The sequence below is a fragment of the Callithrix jacchus genome, chromosome 6 (genome assembly GCF_049354715.1).
Source record: "Callithrix jacchus isolate 240 chromosome 6, calJac240_pri, whole genome shotgun sequence".
NCBI classification, from domain to species: Eukaryota; Metazoa; Chordata; class Mammalia; order Primates; family Cebidae; genus Callithrix; species Callithrix jacchus.
The window spans coordinates 27,365,287-27,383,362 of record NC_133507.1 but is presented as its reverse complement, the minus strand read 5'-3'; the positions used below and the strand labels follow the sequence as shown (position 1 = coordinate 27,383,362).

Genomic DNA, 18,076 nt, shown 5'->3' with positions numbered 1-18,076 from the left:
CTGCTTATTATTTGTGAGTCTTTCAAATCCAGCTTAAATCCAAAATGGATTTCAGAACTTAGATACAATAGTATCTGAAACAAAGCAGACTAAAGGCAGAATTGAAAAGGGCGGGCAGAAGAAAGTTTAAATTGCAGAAACCCTGGCTGTGGGTTAGGACTTTATCCAGTCCCCTTCTCCCCCCGTTACAACATTCACTTGCAGTTGAATTACTTAAGTTCACTTCCAAGATCCTCTAAACTTTGATCTCCTTTAACAGAACAGAATGTCATGTATATTTGCACATGACATATATCTTTGATACTAAAATGTACTGGACACATGCCAAACCCATCACACCCACTACACAATGTGTACCATAAACATGATTGAGCTCAGACATGAAAAAGAGGACATTTACTTGGCTAAAGTGCTTGGCCTTTGACAAAGTTTCCTCTTTTCCTCGATGACCATGCAGCAGAGCTGAATGTTGCAGAAAAGGCCACTCCATTCTGCCTCCCAGGGCAGGCAGCGTTCACACTGAGTGGCAACCGCCAGCTTCTCAGAGCCATTGCAAGACATCAGTGTCCTGGATCCAGAAAGTTCTCTGTCAGCTCTCTTGTGAAGGAGTAAGGGGCCTGCTTTGTGTGAGTGAGACCTGCAGCGCAGTGTGCTTTTTAGTATCAGAGGGAGGCACTAAATATGGTGCTACAGAGACTCAAACCAGCCTTCATTGATGGAGGTCCTGAAAGTGTTCATACCCTTTGACTGATGAATCTACCCTTAGACAATCGTCAAGGAAAGGAAAATGTTCTGTGAGTGTACGTCATCACTGAACTGTTATTATTACCATCTAAAACACTGCGACTTCTTTAGCCAATGACAATGACAATGACAATAATGAAGCCTATTGAGTCTCAAGGAAAAATATTCAAGAGACTAAGGTAGAGAAAGACTGAAAAATTGCATCTACGTAAAGTTTTTTTTTTATTTGGAGTCTCGCTCTGTTGCCAGGCTGGAGTGCAGTGGCACAATGTCTGGCTCACTGCAACCTCCGCTTCCCGGGTTCAAGTGATTCTCTTGCCTCAGCCTCCTGAGTAGCTGGAACTACAGGCTCACGCCACCATGCTCAGCTAATTTTTGTATTTTTTAGTAGTTACAGGGTTTTACCATGTTGGCCAGGCTGGTCTCGAACTCCTAATCTCAGGTGGTCCACCTGCCTTGGCCTCCGAAAGTGCTGGGATTACAGGCGGGAGCCACCGCGCCTGCCTATCTTTGTAAAGTTTATAAGGATGGAAAAGTTATGTGTGTACAAATGGCATGGGAAAAAAAAACATGGAAATGTGAAGACCACATTGGTGGGATTATAGGCAATATGTTTCTTTTAAAATTATTTTTAAATAACTGTTGTGATGCACATGCCTAACACATTCATTTCCAAAAAATGAAAATGAAAAAATACAGTGTACTTGCAAGTTATTTCAAATGCTGTTTCCCAAATAAAGAACATCTTTGGCGTTTTTAGACACTATGTATAATTAGTGGGTTGGTTAAGTCTATTTTAAAACTATGAACTCTTACTCCATCTTCAGCCATCTCATCCCCACACCCTTTACCACACATACATCTGCCCCACCTCCTTTCCCTAAAAGATTTTGGTTTTCTGTCTCCAAGAGTTTTATCATTTAGGCTTTTGTTAACTTGTGTGTATTCAGTAGAAGCTCCCGGCCTAGCATCCCCCACACAACACATACTTCATGAAAAAGGAATTAAAGATGTGTGTGAGTTGCAGGCGTTTTCCCACGGCCTGGCATAGAGTACGTACATTGGTTATTGCTTCATTTCCTTTTGGTCGTCAGCTTTATATTAAGGACTTGTGTATTTATTGAGCACCTATTCTGTGCCAGGTGATTTGCTGGGTGTTGACAGAGTTTTGCAGGGAGTAAGAAAGCCCCTGCTTTTGATGGGAGAGGGCAGGGCGACTACAGATCGTGGAAATAATTCACTGCCTTGCGGTGGAGGAGTAGCTTGAATTAGGCAGGTGTCAAGTGCTGCCTGGAATGCCTCAGGGCAGGAGATGAGAGCCAAGAGGCTGTGCCCACACTCCTCACTGGGTGATCACTGGTCACGCCTGGTGGACAGGCACCAGAGTGATCCCAGGGGCTAGGAAGGGGGCTCAACAGCGGGCCCTGCTTGCCATACCCACTTGTCTCTAGCCTTCTGGTTTTAAGCCCATTTAGCTCACATCATCCTGCCATCTTCCAGCCTCTTCTCCCCAAGCCCAACTGCACAGCAGCACCCCTAAAGCCACAGTCACTGTGTCGTTCTTCAAGGACCTTCAGGGACCCCTTGCCCAGACTACCGTCTACTTTTCTAGCGTTCAGCCGGCATCCTGGCTGTTTTAAAGTGTGCCTGACTCATTCACACCAACAACACAACACTCAGTCTGGCGTGTTCCCAGTATCCTGGCTGTGACATGGTCTCAAAAAACTGCAGCTGACTGCACATGAGTGATTAGACAACGTGTTGAACCCACCCTAAGATAGTCTGCCTTGCCCTTCTTTCCTTCCTTCCTCCTTTTCTTTCTCCCTCTCTCTCTTTTCCTATTTCTCTTTTTTCTTTTCTTTATCCCCCTCCCTTCCTTTTCTCTTCTTCCCTCCCTTCTCTCTTTCCACACACACATAATCTTTATATGCCAGGCGCTATTCTAAGTGCTCACAAATATTAATTCATTCCATTCTCATATCAACTTTGTGAAGTAGGAACTATTATCATCAACATTATACAGGGAAGGAAGCTGAGGTATAGAGAGGTTAAGTAACTTGTCCAAGGTTGAGCAGCTTGTCAACGTCATTTTACCACTGGCATGTGAAACAGGTGAGTTATATTTTTTAGAATATTAGTTCCCATTAATTGAAGACTTCCTATAGGCATAACTGTCCCCTTCTCTGACACACAAGTGGAACTGTCATAGCTGGAAGGAGCAGCATGGTTTATGAAGGGAGAAAGGACACGACTGCGTGGTGTTCTGAAGCCCACGAAGCAGCTTCTGGGGAGAAAGTGTCTGCTGTTTCTAGGAAGCGGACGAGCGTCCTGTTGAGCTGAAGAGCAGGGAAGCAGCTGCGGGGAGCAAGGCTGGAGTCAGGCAGGCCAGAGCCTTAAATGCTAAGCTAAGATTTGCTCTCGGTAGGACCAGCTGCCGTGAGCGGGGGCTGAAACCGGATCTCTTCAAGGTGTACTTGCGGACTGGACAGAGATCAGGGCGGGGGCGGGGCCAGGTGAGAGGCAGGGCTAGGGGAGGGAGAAGAGACTGTGAGTGACCTGGGACTCGCGGGGCGGGGCAAAGGGGGGCGGGGCCAAGGGGGCGGGGCTCTGGGAGGGAGGAGAGACGGGAGGACCTGGGGCTCGCGGGGCGGGGCGGAGGGAGGCGCGGGGCTCGGGGAGGGAGAAGAGACTGAGTGATCTGGGGCTCGCGGGACGGGGCTAGGGGAAGGGCAGGGTTCGGGGTTCAGGGGCGGGGTGTTCACGGCGAGACCAAAAGGCAGGCAGGAGCCTCCGGGTTCCCTGCTGTGTCATCGGGAGAGGCCGCGGGGGTTGGCCGGGGGCGGGTCGGGGGCGGGGCCGGACCTGACGGCGGCGGCCTAGTTCAGTCCAGCTCTCCGCACGCCAGGGTCGGGTGCTCGCCAGCATGTCCTTCATCCCAGTGGCCGAGGATTCCGACTTCCCCATCCACAACCTGCCCTACGGCGTCTTCTCCACCAGAGGCGACGTGAGCAGAGGGGCTTCGGCTTCCGAGCGCGGGGAGGGAGTGGAGTGGAGTTGGGGGCGGGATGGAGGCTTGGGCCATTTTTCTCTTAAGATCCGTTCCCGGACAGTGCCTGTGGTCTCGAGTCCCGCCCCGTATCTTCCTAGCTGTGCAAGTTATTTAACTTTTCAGCCTCAATGTCCGTAGGTTTGCTGAGAATTAAATGCAAAATGAAATGAAGCGTGTCACTCTCCCAGACAAGTAGAGCAAGCAGGATTCTGTTACCGGAAGCTGCCGCACACAGGCGTGCTGCCCGCGCCAAGGTGGTTGCGGTGTGTTTCTCTCCCCCAAGAGACCAGGTCAGGGCCGGTGGTTCATCTCGCTGGGTAGCCTCTAACCCTAGAACCCGGGAAATGTTAACCGGTATGCGCAGCAGCTCAGAGGGGCGTGCGTATTTCCTGGCTTAGAGCTCTAAGATCTAAGACGGCAAGTGTCTCTGCCTTAAGCTGGAATTCTTTCACCTCCTGGTGAGGGCCCCCTGGCATTTCTCTACTGATCAGAAGAAATAGGGCCGGGAAACAAACTTTGACTAAGTCAGTGTAGTCTGACTGGTAGAAGTATTTGAAAACTGGGGGTATCAGCAAATCGATTATAAGAGGGTCCCTAGGTTGGAAAAGCAGATTCCCTTGGCTTTATTGATGGTATTTTTGGCTTAGATTTCTGCTCCCAGCTTTAAAGGTAAACTCCTGATTCAGCTCTGTAAGCCATAGAACCCTAGAAACAGGAAATGCTTGCTAAACGAGGGGCCTGGCAGCTGGCTTCTTCCTGGGAAGTGGGGTCCCTTCCTTCCCCCATGGCTTGTCATTGGACGCAAGTGGCTTGCCTTTGTGGGCCTGTCTTCGGTGAGTGCCTTGGTCTAGAAGAGTCAGTTTGTGGTTTCACAACTGGCTGGGCTGACCAGATGTTGCAAGGACCCAGAAAGTGGACACTCAGTCCCCTGGAGGACACAATCTGAGGCACGTTAAACCTTAACCTGTGATGGCCAACAACGCTTTCTGGAGACAGAGCCCTCCCTCTGCCCGCCTTGAACACTTTGCCCTCTGTAGATGTGTCCTCCCTCACCTTTCCTGTGGGAGCACAAATCCATTAGACAGAAACATTTGTGACAGGCAGGTACACTCCAGTAGTAGGGTGCTCTGACTTGCTTTCTCAGGGGGATCAAATTAATGTCCCTTAGAGTGTGGCTTGGCACTTTCAGACACCGTGTCCTGCCGTTTGAACATCAGAATGTGCAGGGCAGCCAATACAGATGTCTGGAAAGAGAGCCCCATCCCAGGAGAGTTGGTCCCTCTGGCATTCCAGCTGAACAAGCCTCATCTGGAGCTTTCTTTGCAGGCATGTGAACATTCCAATGGTGATGGCTGCTTTGCCTGGCAAGACTAGTTGCGAAGGCAAAACCTCCCTTCCCCCATGTCAGCAGCCAGCCCTTCCTAATTTGAGTGGAACAACAGTCAATCCAGTCATCACTTTTTCGTTGTTTTATTCAGCGAATAGTTATGGACCCCAACTCTTGTCCAGACCTTGCCTGGGCTGGGAGTTGGGGATCAAAGACACAGAAGACATCTTCCCTCCATTTCTGGTGGCTCATGGACTAGTAAGATGTATAGGAGCGCTCTCTGTGAAGGCAGGGCTGGTGGCCTCTGAGGATGGGATTGTAGTAGCGTGGAGCTGCTTTGCTGAGTGCCTTGTTAAAATCCCTGGGGTCTGGCCCTGCTGCTGCCTCCTGCCCTCCGCCCTCTCCAGCCTGGTACAGAGAAGATCCTCTGTAAATGTTTGCGGCATGAATAGCGTCTATCCTGTGTCTGTTCTTGTGGGGAGATCATAGATATTAATTGAATTCTTGCAATAAACAAACTGTGAAGTTATTGTTCCCATTCTACAGATGAGGAAACGGAGGCCCAGAGAAGCAAAGCATCACGCTCCAGATCTCACAGCCAGTAGGAGGCAGATATGGGGTTGATCCCCACATCTGTCAGCCTCCCAATCCCATACTTCCCCTCTATGTCAGGCTGAGGGTTGGGTAATGCTTTCCTTCCGACAACCTTATATCAGATATAACCAACTGTTAGAAAACAGAGGCAATACTCATTCATTCTCTGGAAGTCAGGCACATGGAGTCTCCTGCCTTAGTTTGTTTCCCTCAAGTTGCAGATGGGAAACTGATACATAGAGAGGACCAGGGACTTGTCCAAGATGATAAGATGGTGAATGAGGGAGCAGACTTGGAGCCCGGGAATCCTGGATCCGACCTGCGAGCTCCCTCTAGTTTCATGCTGAAGAAATTAACTCCCAAGGTTGAAAGTAGAGGGAATCACTCTCTCGGACTTCTCCTGGGTCCTCAGGTCATAGTTTGAAGCACAAGGGTGGTAACTCACTACCTGATGCTTCTGGGCTTGTTTGCATTTGAGGCAGCAGGCAGCCGCTCTTGTGACCCCATTTTGGAGGTTGCTCAGCAGAGGTGGCTCCTTCTTGCTTTCAGCTGGGTGTGGGGACCATGTTCAGAGATGTGGCCCAAGGGTCTGTCCTGCACATTCCCTGAGTGGAAAGCCACTCGGATCGGGGTGGTTCAGCTCTTTGCCTACTGCAGATTTGCCATTTTCAGGAGGGAAGACTGAGGCCCAGGGAGCTGGCAGTGGGGCTGAGCATGAGTAGCTAAGCTCTTCAGGCAGACTCTTCTAGGATAGGCTCTGCTGGGACCTCAGATGAGTGTGGCTGTGGTTTACCTCTCATCCCAAGAGCTGACATGCATGGAGGAATGGCCATCTTTTCTCAGCCCACCCAAATGAGCAGCCAGTGGAGATAAGGCCAGCCGGTAATCCCACCACTAAGCTCACTGGCACTGAAATGGCCAAGTTGGTCATTCGGGAGAGCTGGAAGCCTGGCTCAGGACAGAGCCCCAGGAAGCTGAGTGCGAGACATGCCCTCTGGTTCTTTGTTGACCAGCAAAACTCAGGGTTGTGGCGACAAAGACCAGACCTTACAAATATTTAAGACATCTTTGCTGATGCTGGGGTTTTATGGTGCAGAAAGGAACTTCTCCTGGATGTTCTGAGCAGTCTGGCTTCCTGCAGCTTCCTTACAACCTGACCTCACCTCCATTTGAGCCACAACAGAGCTGATTAATCCAAACCGCCTGGCCCTCAGCACTATGCGCTGGGCACTCACTCTTTACTGCACAGCTGAATTACCCTGAGCCAAGGCCTAGGTTAAACCTGGAAAAGAATCCAACCTCCTGGTGAGGTGGTGGGCTCCTCATCACCGGAGGCATTTATGTAATGCCTGGGGAGCTTTGCAGGGGGCTTTGCCCAGGTAAGTGGCTGGGACCAGGCTGGCTGCTCTTCCTCAAGTCTAAGGGATATTTGATTTAGTTCCCATTCAGGGAACACAGATGCTTTTTCCTTTTAGTCCTGGCAGCAGAGATGGCACAAGGGAGCTGGGGCAGGATGCTGAGGACGTGGTTCCTCAGTCCACTGTGCATATAGGGCCATCTAAAGGGGGACCCCTGGGTCATCAATAGACAGGCTTTTGGAGTCTGAGCCAAGCCCGGCCAGGAGCTTTTTCTGGTGCTGACCATGTCCTCCTCCTCCCAGCCAAGACCGAGGATAGGCGTGGCTATTGGCGAGCAGATCCTGGACCTCAGCGTCATCAAGCATCTCTTCACTGGACCTGTCCTCTCCAAACACCAGGATGTCTTCAGTGAGGTAAGACATTGTGAAGCAGCCCAGGCGCGGTGACTCATACCTGTACTTCCAGCACTTTGGAGGCCGAGGTGGGTCATGAGTTCGAGACCAGCCTGACCAATATTGTGAAACCCTGTCTCTACTAAAAATATAAAAGTTAGCCAGGCATGGTGGTGGGTGCTTGTAATCTCAGCTACTCAGGAGGCTGAGTCAGGAGAATCACTTGAACCTGGGAGGTGGTTGCAGGGAGCTGAGATATCATGCCATTGCAGTCCAGCCTGGGTGACAGAGCGAGACTGCATCTCATTAAAATAAATAAATAAATAAAACAAAATAGCTTGTTCCTGACCTCAGTGGCACTTACTGCGGATGCCAACAAGAAAATGCTCCTTGTGTTCCCTTTCCAACAGAGGTCATGCCATTGGAGGTCTCAGAGCTTATACTTAGATAAGTCTAAGGTTGTTTTGAGACAGACAAGCTAGTAGGAGGTGGCCTTGGGACAACTCAGGGCAGCTTCTCACCTCTGGGCAAGTTCCTAGGTGAAGAAATTATTGGTGTCTGCAGTCCCGGATCGTTCCTACTTGTCTCTGAGATGAAGCTCTTCAGGAGCTCTGGTTACTTTCCTTGTCAAGCTGTTTGAGCCTCTGCCTGTCCAAGGCCTGTGAGGGCCCCCGAGGGAGGGAGCTACGAACCCCTGGCCTCCAGTTCTGCAGAAACAGCCAGGGAGGAGTCAGCCCTGAAGGACATGTTCACAAGGGATGGGCATGAATTTGCTTCCCTGTAAATGGTCTGCTACTTTGGTAGAGCGTCTTCTTACTGCATGGGTCAGGAAGGAGGGTGGGATTTATGGGTACCTCTTGTGTGCCAGGAGCTTCATACTCATCCTCTCCTTCAGTCCTCCCAACCACCCTCTGGCATAGGAATTGGAATTCCTATGGAGACCTGAGCATCCAGATGGGGACCTGAACTTCTGGAATGAGGCATGGTTTCCCCAAGCTGCACCGCTAGAAGTTTCAGAACTGAGGCTGGAACTCTGACTCTTAGAACCTGCAAGGGCTTTTTCTGCTATGCCTCACTGGCTACAAAACCTCTTCTTTTTTTAAATTAAAAAACCTCTCATGCTTAGCTGGTCATCATCAGCATCATCTGTGCCCTTGTCTAGTTTCTAGAGTAGGAAAGAGTTCCTGCTTTTTTTTCTTTTTTTTTTTTTTTTTTGAGACAAGCCCTCCCTCTGTTGCCCAGGCTGTAGTGCAGTGACAATGGTCAGAGCTCACTGCAGCTTCAGCCTCCCTAGGCTCAGGTGATCCTCCCACCTCGGCTTCCCGAGTGGCTGGGAGACTGCATGGTGACATGCATCCCAGGTGAATGTCACCATGGCTAAGTTTTGCATTTTTAGTGGAGATAAGGTTTTTCCATGCTGTCCAGGCTGGTCTTAATCTCCGGAGTTCAAGTGACCTGCCTGCCGGTCTCAGTCTCCCAAAGTGTGGGGATTAAAGGCATGAGCCACCATATCCAGCCTATTAAAAAATTTTTTTATAGAGGCTGGGCATGGTGGTTCACACCTGTAACCCCAGCACTTTGGGAGGCCGAGGCAGGTGGATCACTTGAGGTCAGGAGTTCGAGACCAGTCTGGCCAACATGGTGAAACCCCCTCTGTACTAAAAATACAAAAATTAGCTGGGTGTGGTGGTGCATGCCTGTAATCTCAGCTACTCAGGAGGCTGAGGCAGTAGAATTGCTTGAACCCAGGAAGTGGAGCTTGCAGTGAGCTCACATCAGTGTACTCTAGATGACAGAGTGGGAATTTTTTCTTTTTTTTGAGACGCAGTTTCGCTCTTGTTACCTAGGCTGGAGTGCAATGGCGCGATCTCGGCTCACCGCAGCCTCCGCCTCCTGGGTTCAGGCAATTCTCCTGCCTCAGCCTTCTGAGTAGCTGGGATTACAGGCACGCGCCACCATGCCCAGCTAATTTTTTTGTATTTTTAGTAGAGATGGGGTTTCACCATGTTGACCAGGATGGTCTCGATCTCTTGACCTCGTAATCCACCCACCTTAGCCTCCCAAAGTGCTGGGATTACAGGCGTGAGCCACTGCGCCCAGCCCGAAAAATTCTTTTTAATAGAGATGAAGTCTTACTATATTGCCCAGGCTGGTCTTGAACTCCTGGGCTCAAGTGATCCTCCACTTCGGCCTCCCAATGTGCTGGGATTCCAGACATAAGCTATCACACCTGGCCCAAAACCTCTTTTTAACTGATGTGAAACGAATTAGTTTGGACTGGATCATCTGCAGGCGGGAGTGTGCTTCTCTTGGAAGGACATAGTCACCTTCTACTGTGGGCCAGGCCAAGCTTAGCACAGTTGCAGTGCCCAGTAGCAGCTCCTGGGCTTGGACAATTGGTACAGATGCATGAGGGCATGAGGCAACATCAAGAGAGTATATGCTTTTCTCCAGCTTGATGAGCAGACGACAAAACTAAAAGCAGAGGTGCTGAGAGTTTGAGTCAACGGGAGAGATGTGGCAGGGGCTGGCTGGCTCCTGGCATCCCATTGGCAGGAGGGATCCTCTCCAAGCTTTCCTGTGCATGATCTTTCTCCCTGTTTTGGTCTTAGCCTACACTCAACAGCTTCATGGGCCTGGGGCAGGCTGCCTGGAAGGAGGCAAGAGTGTTCTTGCAGAACTTGCTGTCTGTGAGTCAAGCCAGGCTCAGAGATGACACGGAACTTCGGAAGCGGTGAGAAGCACATGGTCATTGGCGGGGAGGAGGGGCTGCAGCAGGGGAGAGGAGAGGCTGCAGCAGCGGGGAGGATGACGACTGTGTGCTGGTCAGTGCCATTCTGTGTCATGGCTTGGCAACCTTGGTGTGCCCAAGTCAGACCCGGCCCCATCCAGCCCCTGCCTGGCTGGATATCGATGGGAGGGCGCAGGAAGCACTCAGACTGCCTCTGCCTGGGCTGGATATCGATGGGAGGGCGCAGGAAGCACTCAGACTGCCTCTGCCTGGGCTGGATATCGATGGGAGGGCGCAGGAAGCACTCAGACTGCCCCTGCCTGGGCTGGATATCGATGGGAGGGTGCAGGGAGCACTTGGACTGCTTCTGCCTGGGCTGGATATCGATGGGAGGGCGCAGGAAGCACTCAGACTGCCTCTGCCTGGGCTGGATATCGATGGGAGGGTGCAGGGAGTACTTGGACTGCTTCTGCCTGGGCTGGATATCGATGGGAGGGCGCAGGAAGCACTCAGACTGCCCCTGCCTGGGCTGGATATCGATGGGAGGGTGCAGGGAGCACTTGGACTGCTTCTGCCTGGGCTGGATATCGATGGGAGGGCGCAGGAAGCACTCAGACTGCCTCTGCCTGGGCTGGATATCGATGGGAGGGTGCAGGGAGCACTTGGACTGCTTCTGCCTGGGCTGGATATCGATGGGAGGGCGCAGGAAGCACTCAAACTGCCCCTGCCTGGCTGGATATCGATGGGAGGGCGCAGGAAGCACTCAGACTGCCCCTGCCTGGCTGGATATCGATGGGAGGGCACAGGAAGCACTCAGACTGCCCCTGCCTGGCTGGATATCGATGGGAGGGCGCAGGAAGCACTCAGACTGCCCCTGCCTGGGCTGGATATAGATGGGAGGGTGCAGGGAGCATTCGGATTGGCTGGGTGCCTGAACTGGAGCTGTCCAAGCTAGGCCAGGCTGGGCCCATTGGCCCTCTCTCTTACTCAGCCAGCCATCATCAGGGTCCTCTGTGCCCTCATCTGGTTTCTAGAGTCGGAAAGAGTTCCCACTTGTCTAGTCCCATTTGTTAGGGTAGAATATAGAAATGGCTTCAGTGGACGGATGCCCTCTCAGCTGTGAAAGTTTCAGCATGGCTCTGGCCCCAGGCCAGCCTGGAGGTGCCCACTGGAGATTGCTGATCATCTTGGGGATGGTTGGGACTGAGCCTGTGGGTGGGACCGTGCTTTGCCACCTACTTGACTTTGAAGCCCCTGGTTCTGCGTTTCAGTGCATTCATCTCCCAAGTGTCTGCCACGATGCACCTTCCAGCCGCCATAGGTGAGTGCAGTCTCTTCAGGAAGACGAGAATGGAGCAGCTTTGTGGGCCAAGAGGGCTGGCCAGGTGCTTTGGTGCTGCATCTGGGTGGAGGGTCCCTCCTGGGGGAGGAGATGGAGTAGGGGCTCTGGGGCTGTTACCCACTTCCCATCACTGACCTTTCTCAGCACCCAAGCCTGGCATTAACTCAGGCCATATCTTGCCTCAGGTGGTGAGTTGCAGGCTGCTCAAGTTCATGACTAGCTACATGGCTCCCTGCACAGCAAATTGCTCTCCTTCCCTGCAAAGGCTATGGGACAAGTTCTCTGAGTTCAGTCTGTGAGTCAGCAGTTTTGAGGAAAGAGGCCAGAGGGCTGTGAAGGGCCCTGTTTTGAGCACGTGGCAGGATGTCTGCTTGGAGCGTCATTCAGGAAGTTGGAGCTGCTGAAACAGCCTGAAGCAGAGAGGCTGGCTCAGCCCAAAGCACAGCCCTCCTCCTTGTGCACAGGCCTCCTCTGCTGGGTCACCTGGGTACCTGTGCTCTGAGGAAGGGGCCGGTTGACCCTCCCCTGGGGTACACTGCCTCTCTGGGAGAGTCCTCTGCTGCTGGGCTGCTTCGGCTAAATTGGCTGGAGGATGGGTTTGGGGATGGGAGCCCGGTCACCTGCCTCCTCCTAGCCCCTCTCACTCCCCCATCTCATGCACTCATGGGACTGTGCTGTTTTTTGGCAAACGATCTGTTGCACAAAACAGATGTCTTTCAGAGATTCCTCATCATGTCTGGTTGACCGATGGTGCCCTTTCTATGTTTTTTTGTTATGGATTATTCTTTTGAAAAATCTCTCTGCTCTTACTTCTGCGCATTGGGACGAAAGACGGGAAACAGCAGCAAAGGCTCCACCTGCCCCATGGATTTTTCTTGCTCTCTGCATCCTTCAGCATGACCATTGCTAGTCTAGGCTGTTGGTATGGGTGAATACCCAGCTGGTTTTCGTTGTCTTTTTTGAGGAGAGATTTAGGAAGATAAAACAGGCAGACTGTCCCAGCTGGTTTTTCATGCAGATTTTTAATTCTCCGAATGGTAGACGATGCCTGCAGCTTGCTGGCCACCCCGTTCAGTTCATCATAATCGACAGGCACTGATTAGCATCTGCAGCATGCAAGTCCTTATCCTTGGTACTGGGGCAGAGTCTAAGAAATGAGGACTGGGCTGGAGCTGTCCTGGAAGGGCCACAGGCCAGCAAAGGTGTGCACACACGTAACCTGAGCACCAGTGCAAAGCGAAGCCTGCCGAGAAGGATTCAGGGAGGGGATTTGGAGGGGGCTGAGGTCCTGCTAGAGAGAGTAGGGAGGGCTTCAGGGAGGAGGGGCCCTGAAAGAATTGCCAGGATTTGAATACACAGGGACAAGGGAGAAGTCAGTCAGCATAGGCATGGTGAGGGAGCCTGTGGGGACTTGGGAATGGCAGTTGTGTGTGGTAAAAGTCGGGAGACTGAGAAGAGGGGTGGAGTCAGCCTCTTGGTATTCACATTCCACTGTCAGTTTCAGAAAGTTTAGACTCCTGACTTCTTAATTGTTTCCTAGTTGAGGGCTCTAAAAACAAATCTTCGGTGAGGATATTGTATGTTGCATTTGGTGCTGTCACTGCTGAGTAGTGGATGCAGGGTGGGCTCCGGGATGTGTAAACACTATTGTGTGCACACTCATGGCTCTTGTGCTTGGAACAGTTCATTCTTCTTCTGAGGCATCTGGGTTGCTGATGGGATCTCTTGGGTCTTTGCTCTGCAGGAGACTACACAGACTTCTATTCCTCTCGGCAGCACGCTACCAACATCGGAGTCATGTTCAGAGGCAAGGAGAATGCATTGATGCCAAATTGGTATGTCCCGAGTCAAATGTTTGCATAAGTTCAAAGTCTGCCTTTTCATTTCCAGCAGCATGTTTATCTCAGGAGCTGCCAAGTTCTTCTTAAAGTAAACGGAGGAAAAACAGTTAGACTGTTGCGACCTCTGGAAGTCTTGGTCTCGGCTTCTAGTCTCCTGCTCAGCTTGGCTCAGTACCTGCTGTGAGGTTGAAGGGCAAGTCCCTTCAGCTCCTTTGGACAGCAGGGATTGGAATTGGATTCCCTGAATCACTATGCTCCTTCTGGAGTCTTTCATTGATAAGCTGTGTATATTGTACTGTAGACGAGTCTTAGACTCTAGCATGTTCCAGACTTACATTTTCTGATGAATGAGAATCCTCAGATGTGCCCAGTGCTGTATATTCCTCAATATGTGATCCATTTCGTTCATCAGTTTGATCCTCCTAGTAGTTCTGTGATGTCACAAGGCCATGATTGTAAGCCCCATTTTACGGACGGGGAAATGGGCTCAGAGAAGGAAGCTGAGCACGGCAGGACCAAAGCCTGTCTCCCAGCCCCCAGATCCGGCCGCTGACCAAGCTGAGGTCACAGAGCCGGGATCCTTGCCCTTTGTTCTGTGTTGTGCCCTGGATGTCATGGTTCCTTGGAACTGAAGAGGGCCTGGACACAGAGGAGGGCATGCATCCCAGGCCAGGTGCCGCCAGCCACACACAGGAACTGGGGTAGGGACAGGGCCTTACTCTCTCTCAAGTGTTTCCAGAAGGCTATGCCATGACGGGAATGGTCTGTTAGAACCAAGATGAAGCAGAAGGAAAGGGAGAGAGAGCAGTTCCAAGTCAGAGATGTTGAGAAACAACACCAAGGTTGCAGAACAAGGTTAATCTAGACCAGAAGCCAGGCTCCAGGTTCCAGGCTTCCACATGAGACAGGCAAATAAATATTAGAGACTCTTGCCCTGTACACGTTTCAGGCTGTAATTTCCCCAGCCAGCTTCAACTTGTCTATCTGTGTGTCCTTGGTGGTGATGACCCGGTGGACTGCCCAGCCCAGAAGAGCTGGCTGTCACCCATGTGCCACAATTCCAATAGCCAGTGGGCAGGGGCACCAGGAAGTGAGAGGAGAGCTGGGATCTGGGAAATGAGTGTTGACTGTGTCTGAAACTGAGTGTGGGGTCCGTAGCCATCCCTGCTCCCGGTCCTTCTGCAGAATAAGAGCAAACAGGCCTTCTCTAGCCATGTTTGATGCAAGATGGCCTGCAGCTGTGACTCTTCACAGCCTTTAATAAAGGCCTTTATTATAAAGGTAACATACAATTATTGGAATTAACGCAAACACTACAGAAAATGTGTAAAGTAAAACATTTACAATTTAAAATGTGTCTGCTCTTTGACTGGCAATGCTCACTTCCCTGCATCTATCTTACAGAAATAAAAGCACCAGTGGGTTCTGTCTGAGAGCAAGCATGTTAATTACCAGAGTTTCTAGTGGCCCAGAGCTGGCAGTCATTAGAATGCTTATTGGTGGAGGAATGGTTGAAAAATTGGTCTGTTCACAATATGAAATGTTTTGTAGCTACTGAAAGGTTTAAATCAAGCGAGACGTGCATTGATCTATGTTAAGTGAAATAGGTAAACTACAGGCGGTTATGTAAAGCGTGTCTTTTATGAAAGGACAAGGAAGATATATGCACATACACACTGTATTAGTTTTCTGTTGCTGCTGTAACAAATTACCACAGACGTGGTGGCTTAAAACACAAATACATTCTCTTCTAGTTCTGGAGGCCGGAAGTCTGAAGTCAGTCTCACTGTCTAAAGTCAAGGTGTCCGCAGGGCTGTTTCCTTCTGGAGGTTCTAGGAGAGAACCCATTTCCTTGACTTTTCAGCTTTAGAGGTTGCCTATATCCCTTGGCTTTTGGCCCCTTCCTCACATCACTCCAACCACTTGCTTCCACTGTTAATCTCCTGCTTCCTCCTTTGACCTTGCCTCTGACTTATGAGGACCCTTGTGATGACATTTAGGGCTCACCCAAATAACCAGGGACAGTATCCCTATCTCAAGATTCCTAACTTAATCACATCTGCAAAACCCTTTCTGGCATGTAATAATACCCACAGGGTCCAGGGATTAGGACCTGGATCTCCTTTGGAGGGCCATTTTTTCAGTTTAACACACACACTCACACATACAGGCACACACTTATACATACGTTATTTCCATAGGCTGGTATGAGCATAGAGAAAGGCAAAAAATATTAGACTCCAGATGAACATTGCTTTCCTCAGGGGAGTGGCTGGATGGGGAGAGTACTAACTCCTGGGCCGGCGTGGTGGCTCACACCTGTAATCCCAGCACTTTGAGAGGCCGAGGCGGGTGGATCACAAGGTCAAGAAATCGAGACCATCCTGGTCAACATGGTGAAACCCCGTCTTTACTAAAAATACAAAAAATTAGCTGGGCACGGTGGCACCTGCCTGTAATCCCAGCTACTCAGGAGGCTGAGGCAGGAGAATTGCCTGAACCCAGGAGGCAGAGGTTGCAGTGAGCTGAGATCGCGCCATTGCACACCAGCCTGGGTAACAAGAGTGAAACTCCGTCTCAAAAAAAAAAAAAGAGAGAGTACTAACTCCTTTTTTCATCTGAATTGTTTAAATTATTACATGCCATGTCATTGCATGCGATTGAATTTTATAATTTAATCCAATAAGGGAACCAAAGTGGGTAAAAAAGGGAGCTCTTCCTCAGTCACTCACCAGAGGCAATGACTTTGAGCAAGCTGGATGTGCCTCCTGTCCGTTGCTCCAGGTTACACGTGCCTGCCTACATGTATGCGCATATGCATGTGATTTTATTTCCTTAGTTAACGAAAAGAGACGATGCTGAAATTTGCTTTTTCACTTCATCATTGGCATAACTTACATATCACCGTGTAAATAAGTTTAAATCTGCCTCAGTCTTCTACAAAATATATTTTTGGGGGTAGGTAATACAAGCCAAATACACAGCAAAATACCATTTTTATAAAAAGATACAAAAATGTGGCTGGGCACGGTGGCTCACGCCTGTAATCCCAGCACTTTGCGAGGCCGAAGTGGGCAGATCACGAGGTCAAGAGATCGAGATCATCCTGGCCAACATGGTGAAACCCCGTCTATACTAAAAATACAAAAAATAGCCGGGCATGGTGGCGCGTGCCTGTAATCCCAGCTACTCGGGAGGCTGAGGTAGAAGAATCACTTGAACCCAGGAGGCGAAGGTTGCCGTGAGCCGAGATTGCGCCACTGCACTCCAGCCTGGCGACAGACCAAGTCTCCGTCTCAAAAAAAGAAAAAAAAATATGGTACAGTAATAAAAGTATATAGAAATATAGGGAATTGAGGACCATGCAGGTTTCCTCGAGGGTGAGGGGCAGGAAAGGAGGGAAGGAGAGTGAGACCAAGGAGAAGTCCCAAGGATGCGTTGCGCTGGATTAGCCAAGTGTTACTTCTTTAGCTCCTTGGTGGTACTTGTGTTATTACATGTTTTTGTATGCCATAAATATTGCAAAATGATTTATCAAACATTAAAAAAATTAAAAGCAACAAAAAAGTTATTATATATACATGGTTGAGAAATCAAAAGGTACTTAAGGGTAAACGGTGGGAAAAAACAGAATTCAACCACCTATGTGCCACCATCCAGTTCCCTTCTCCAGAGGCAAAACTGGTAATCGGTGACATATATGTATATTTTCATTTTCTTTTTTTGAGACAGAGTGTCACTTGGTCACCCCAGCTGGAGTGCAGTGACATGATGTTGGTTCTCTGCAACCTCGACCTCCCAGGTTGAAGCCATCCTCCTGCCTCAGCCCTCTAAGTAGCTGGGATTACAGGTTTGTGCCACCACGCCTGGCTAATTTTTGTATTTTTTGTAGAGATGGGGTTTCACCATGTTGACCAGGCTGATCTCAAACTCCTGGACCCAAAGTGATCCGCCTGCCTTGGCCTCCCAAATTGCTGGGATTACAGGTGTGAGCCACTGTGCCTGGCCTTCTTATATATTTTTTCACAGATGTTTTTGCATACTCTGCCAGTTTAATCTATGCAGTTGCTTCTCTATTATTAGTTTACAAGAGTGTTTTATAAGTGATAGAAATTAACCCTTTTTTGCAATGCCTTGCAGATATTTCCCCCCAGTTCGTTATCTTTTTTCTTTGCCAGTCTTTCTAGATACAGAGTTTTGCATTTTTACAAAGTCAAACATGTCAATCATTTTCCTTATAGGCATTTACTTTTAGGCAATGTTTAGAAAGGCTTTCTCCACCCCAAGAATTTGCAAGTTTGTTGTGGGTTTTTTTCTAGTGCTTGTACCAACCTTTCTTCGTACATTTAGATCTTGAATCCATCTGGATTTCCTTTCACGTGTGAGGTGTGTTGTGGGTCTGTATCCATTTCCTGGGGCTGCTGGAAGAAAATGCCACCACAACAGGAATGTATCCTTTCAGTTCTGGAGGCTGTAAGTGTGCAATCTGGGTGTCACCGGGGCGTCTCTCCCTGAAGCTGCTAGATGACCGTCCCTGTCCTTGTTGGTTCCAGCTTCCGGGGGCTGCAGGCATGCCTCGTGGCTGCATCACTCCAGCCTCTGCCTCTCCTCCGTGTTCACGTGGCCTCCTCCTCCTCCTCCTATGTCTTCTCTTCTATCTCTAATAAGGATATTTCTAATTGGATTCAGGGCCCACCT

The 18,076-nt window shown here is 50.0% G+C and overlaps 1 protein-coding gene across 3 annotated transcripts in view; it reads left to right on the top strand.

The window, feature by feature from the left end:
• The first annotated feature begins 3,627 nt into the window (after nucleotides 1-3,627).
• FAH (fumarylacetoacetate hydrolase) overlaps nucleotides 3,628-18,076 on the top strand; it is a 35,721-nt gene continuing 21,272 nt past the window's right edge. For all 3 annotated transcript variants that reach the window (XM_002749202.5, XM_078326928.1, XM_078326927.1), the window contains exons 1-5: nucleotides 3,628-3,748; nucleotides 7,375-7,485; nucleotides 10,077-10,198; nucleotides 11,467-11,516; nucleotides 13,282-13,372. In XM_002749202.5, the coding sequence (XP_002749248.2) occupies nucleotides 3,668-3,748; nucleotides 7,375-7,485; nucleotides 10,077-10,198; nucleotides 11,467-11,516; nucleotides 13,282-13,372 (455 nt within the window). In that variant the 5' untranslated portion in view covers nucleotides 3,628-3,667. The remainder of the gene's footprint in view (nucleotides 3,749-7,374; nucleotides 7,486-10,076; nucleotides 10,199-11,466; nucleotides 11,517-13,281; nucleotides 13,373-18,076) is intronic.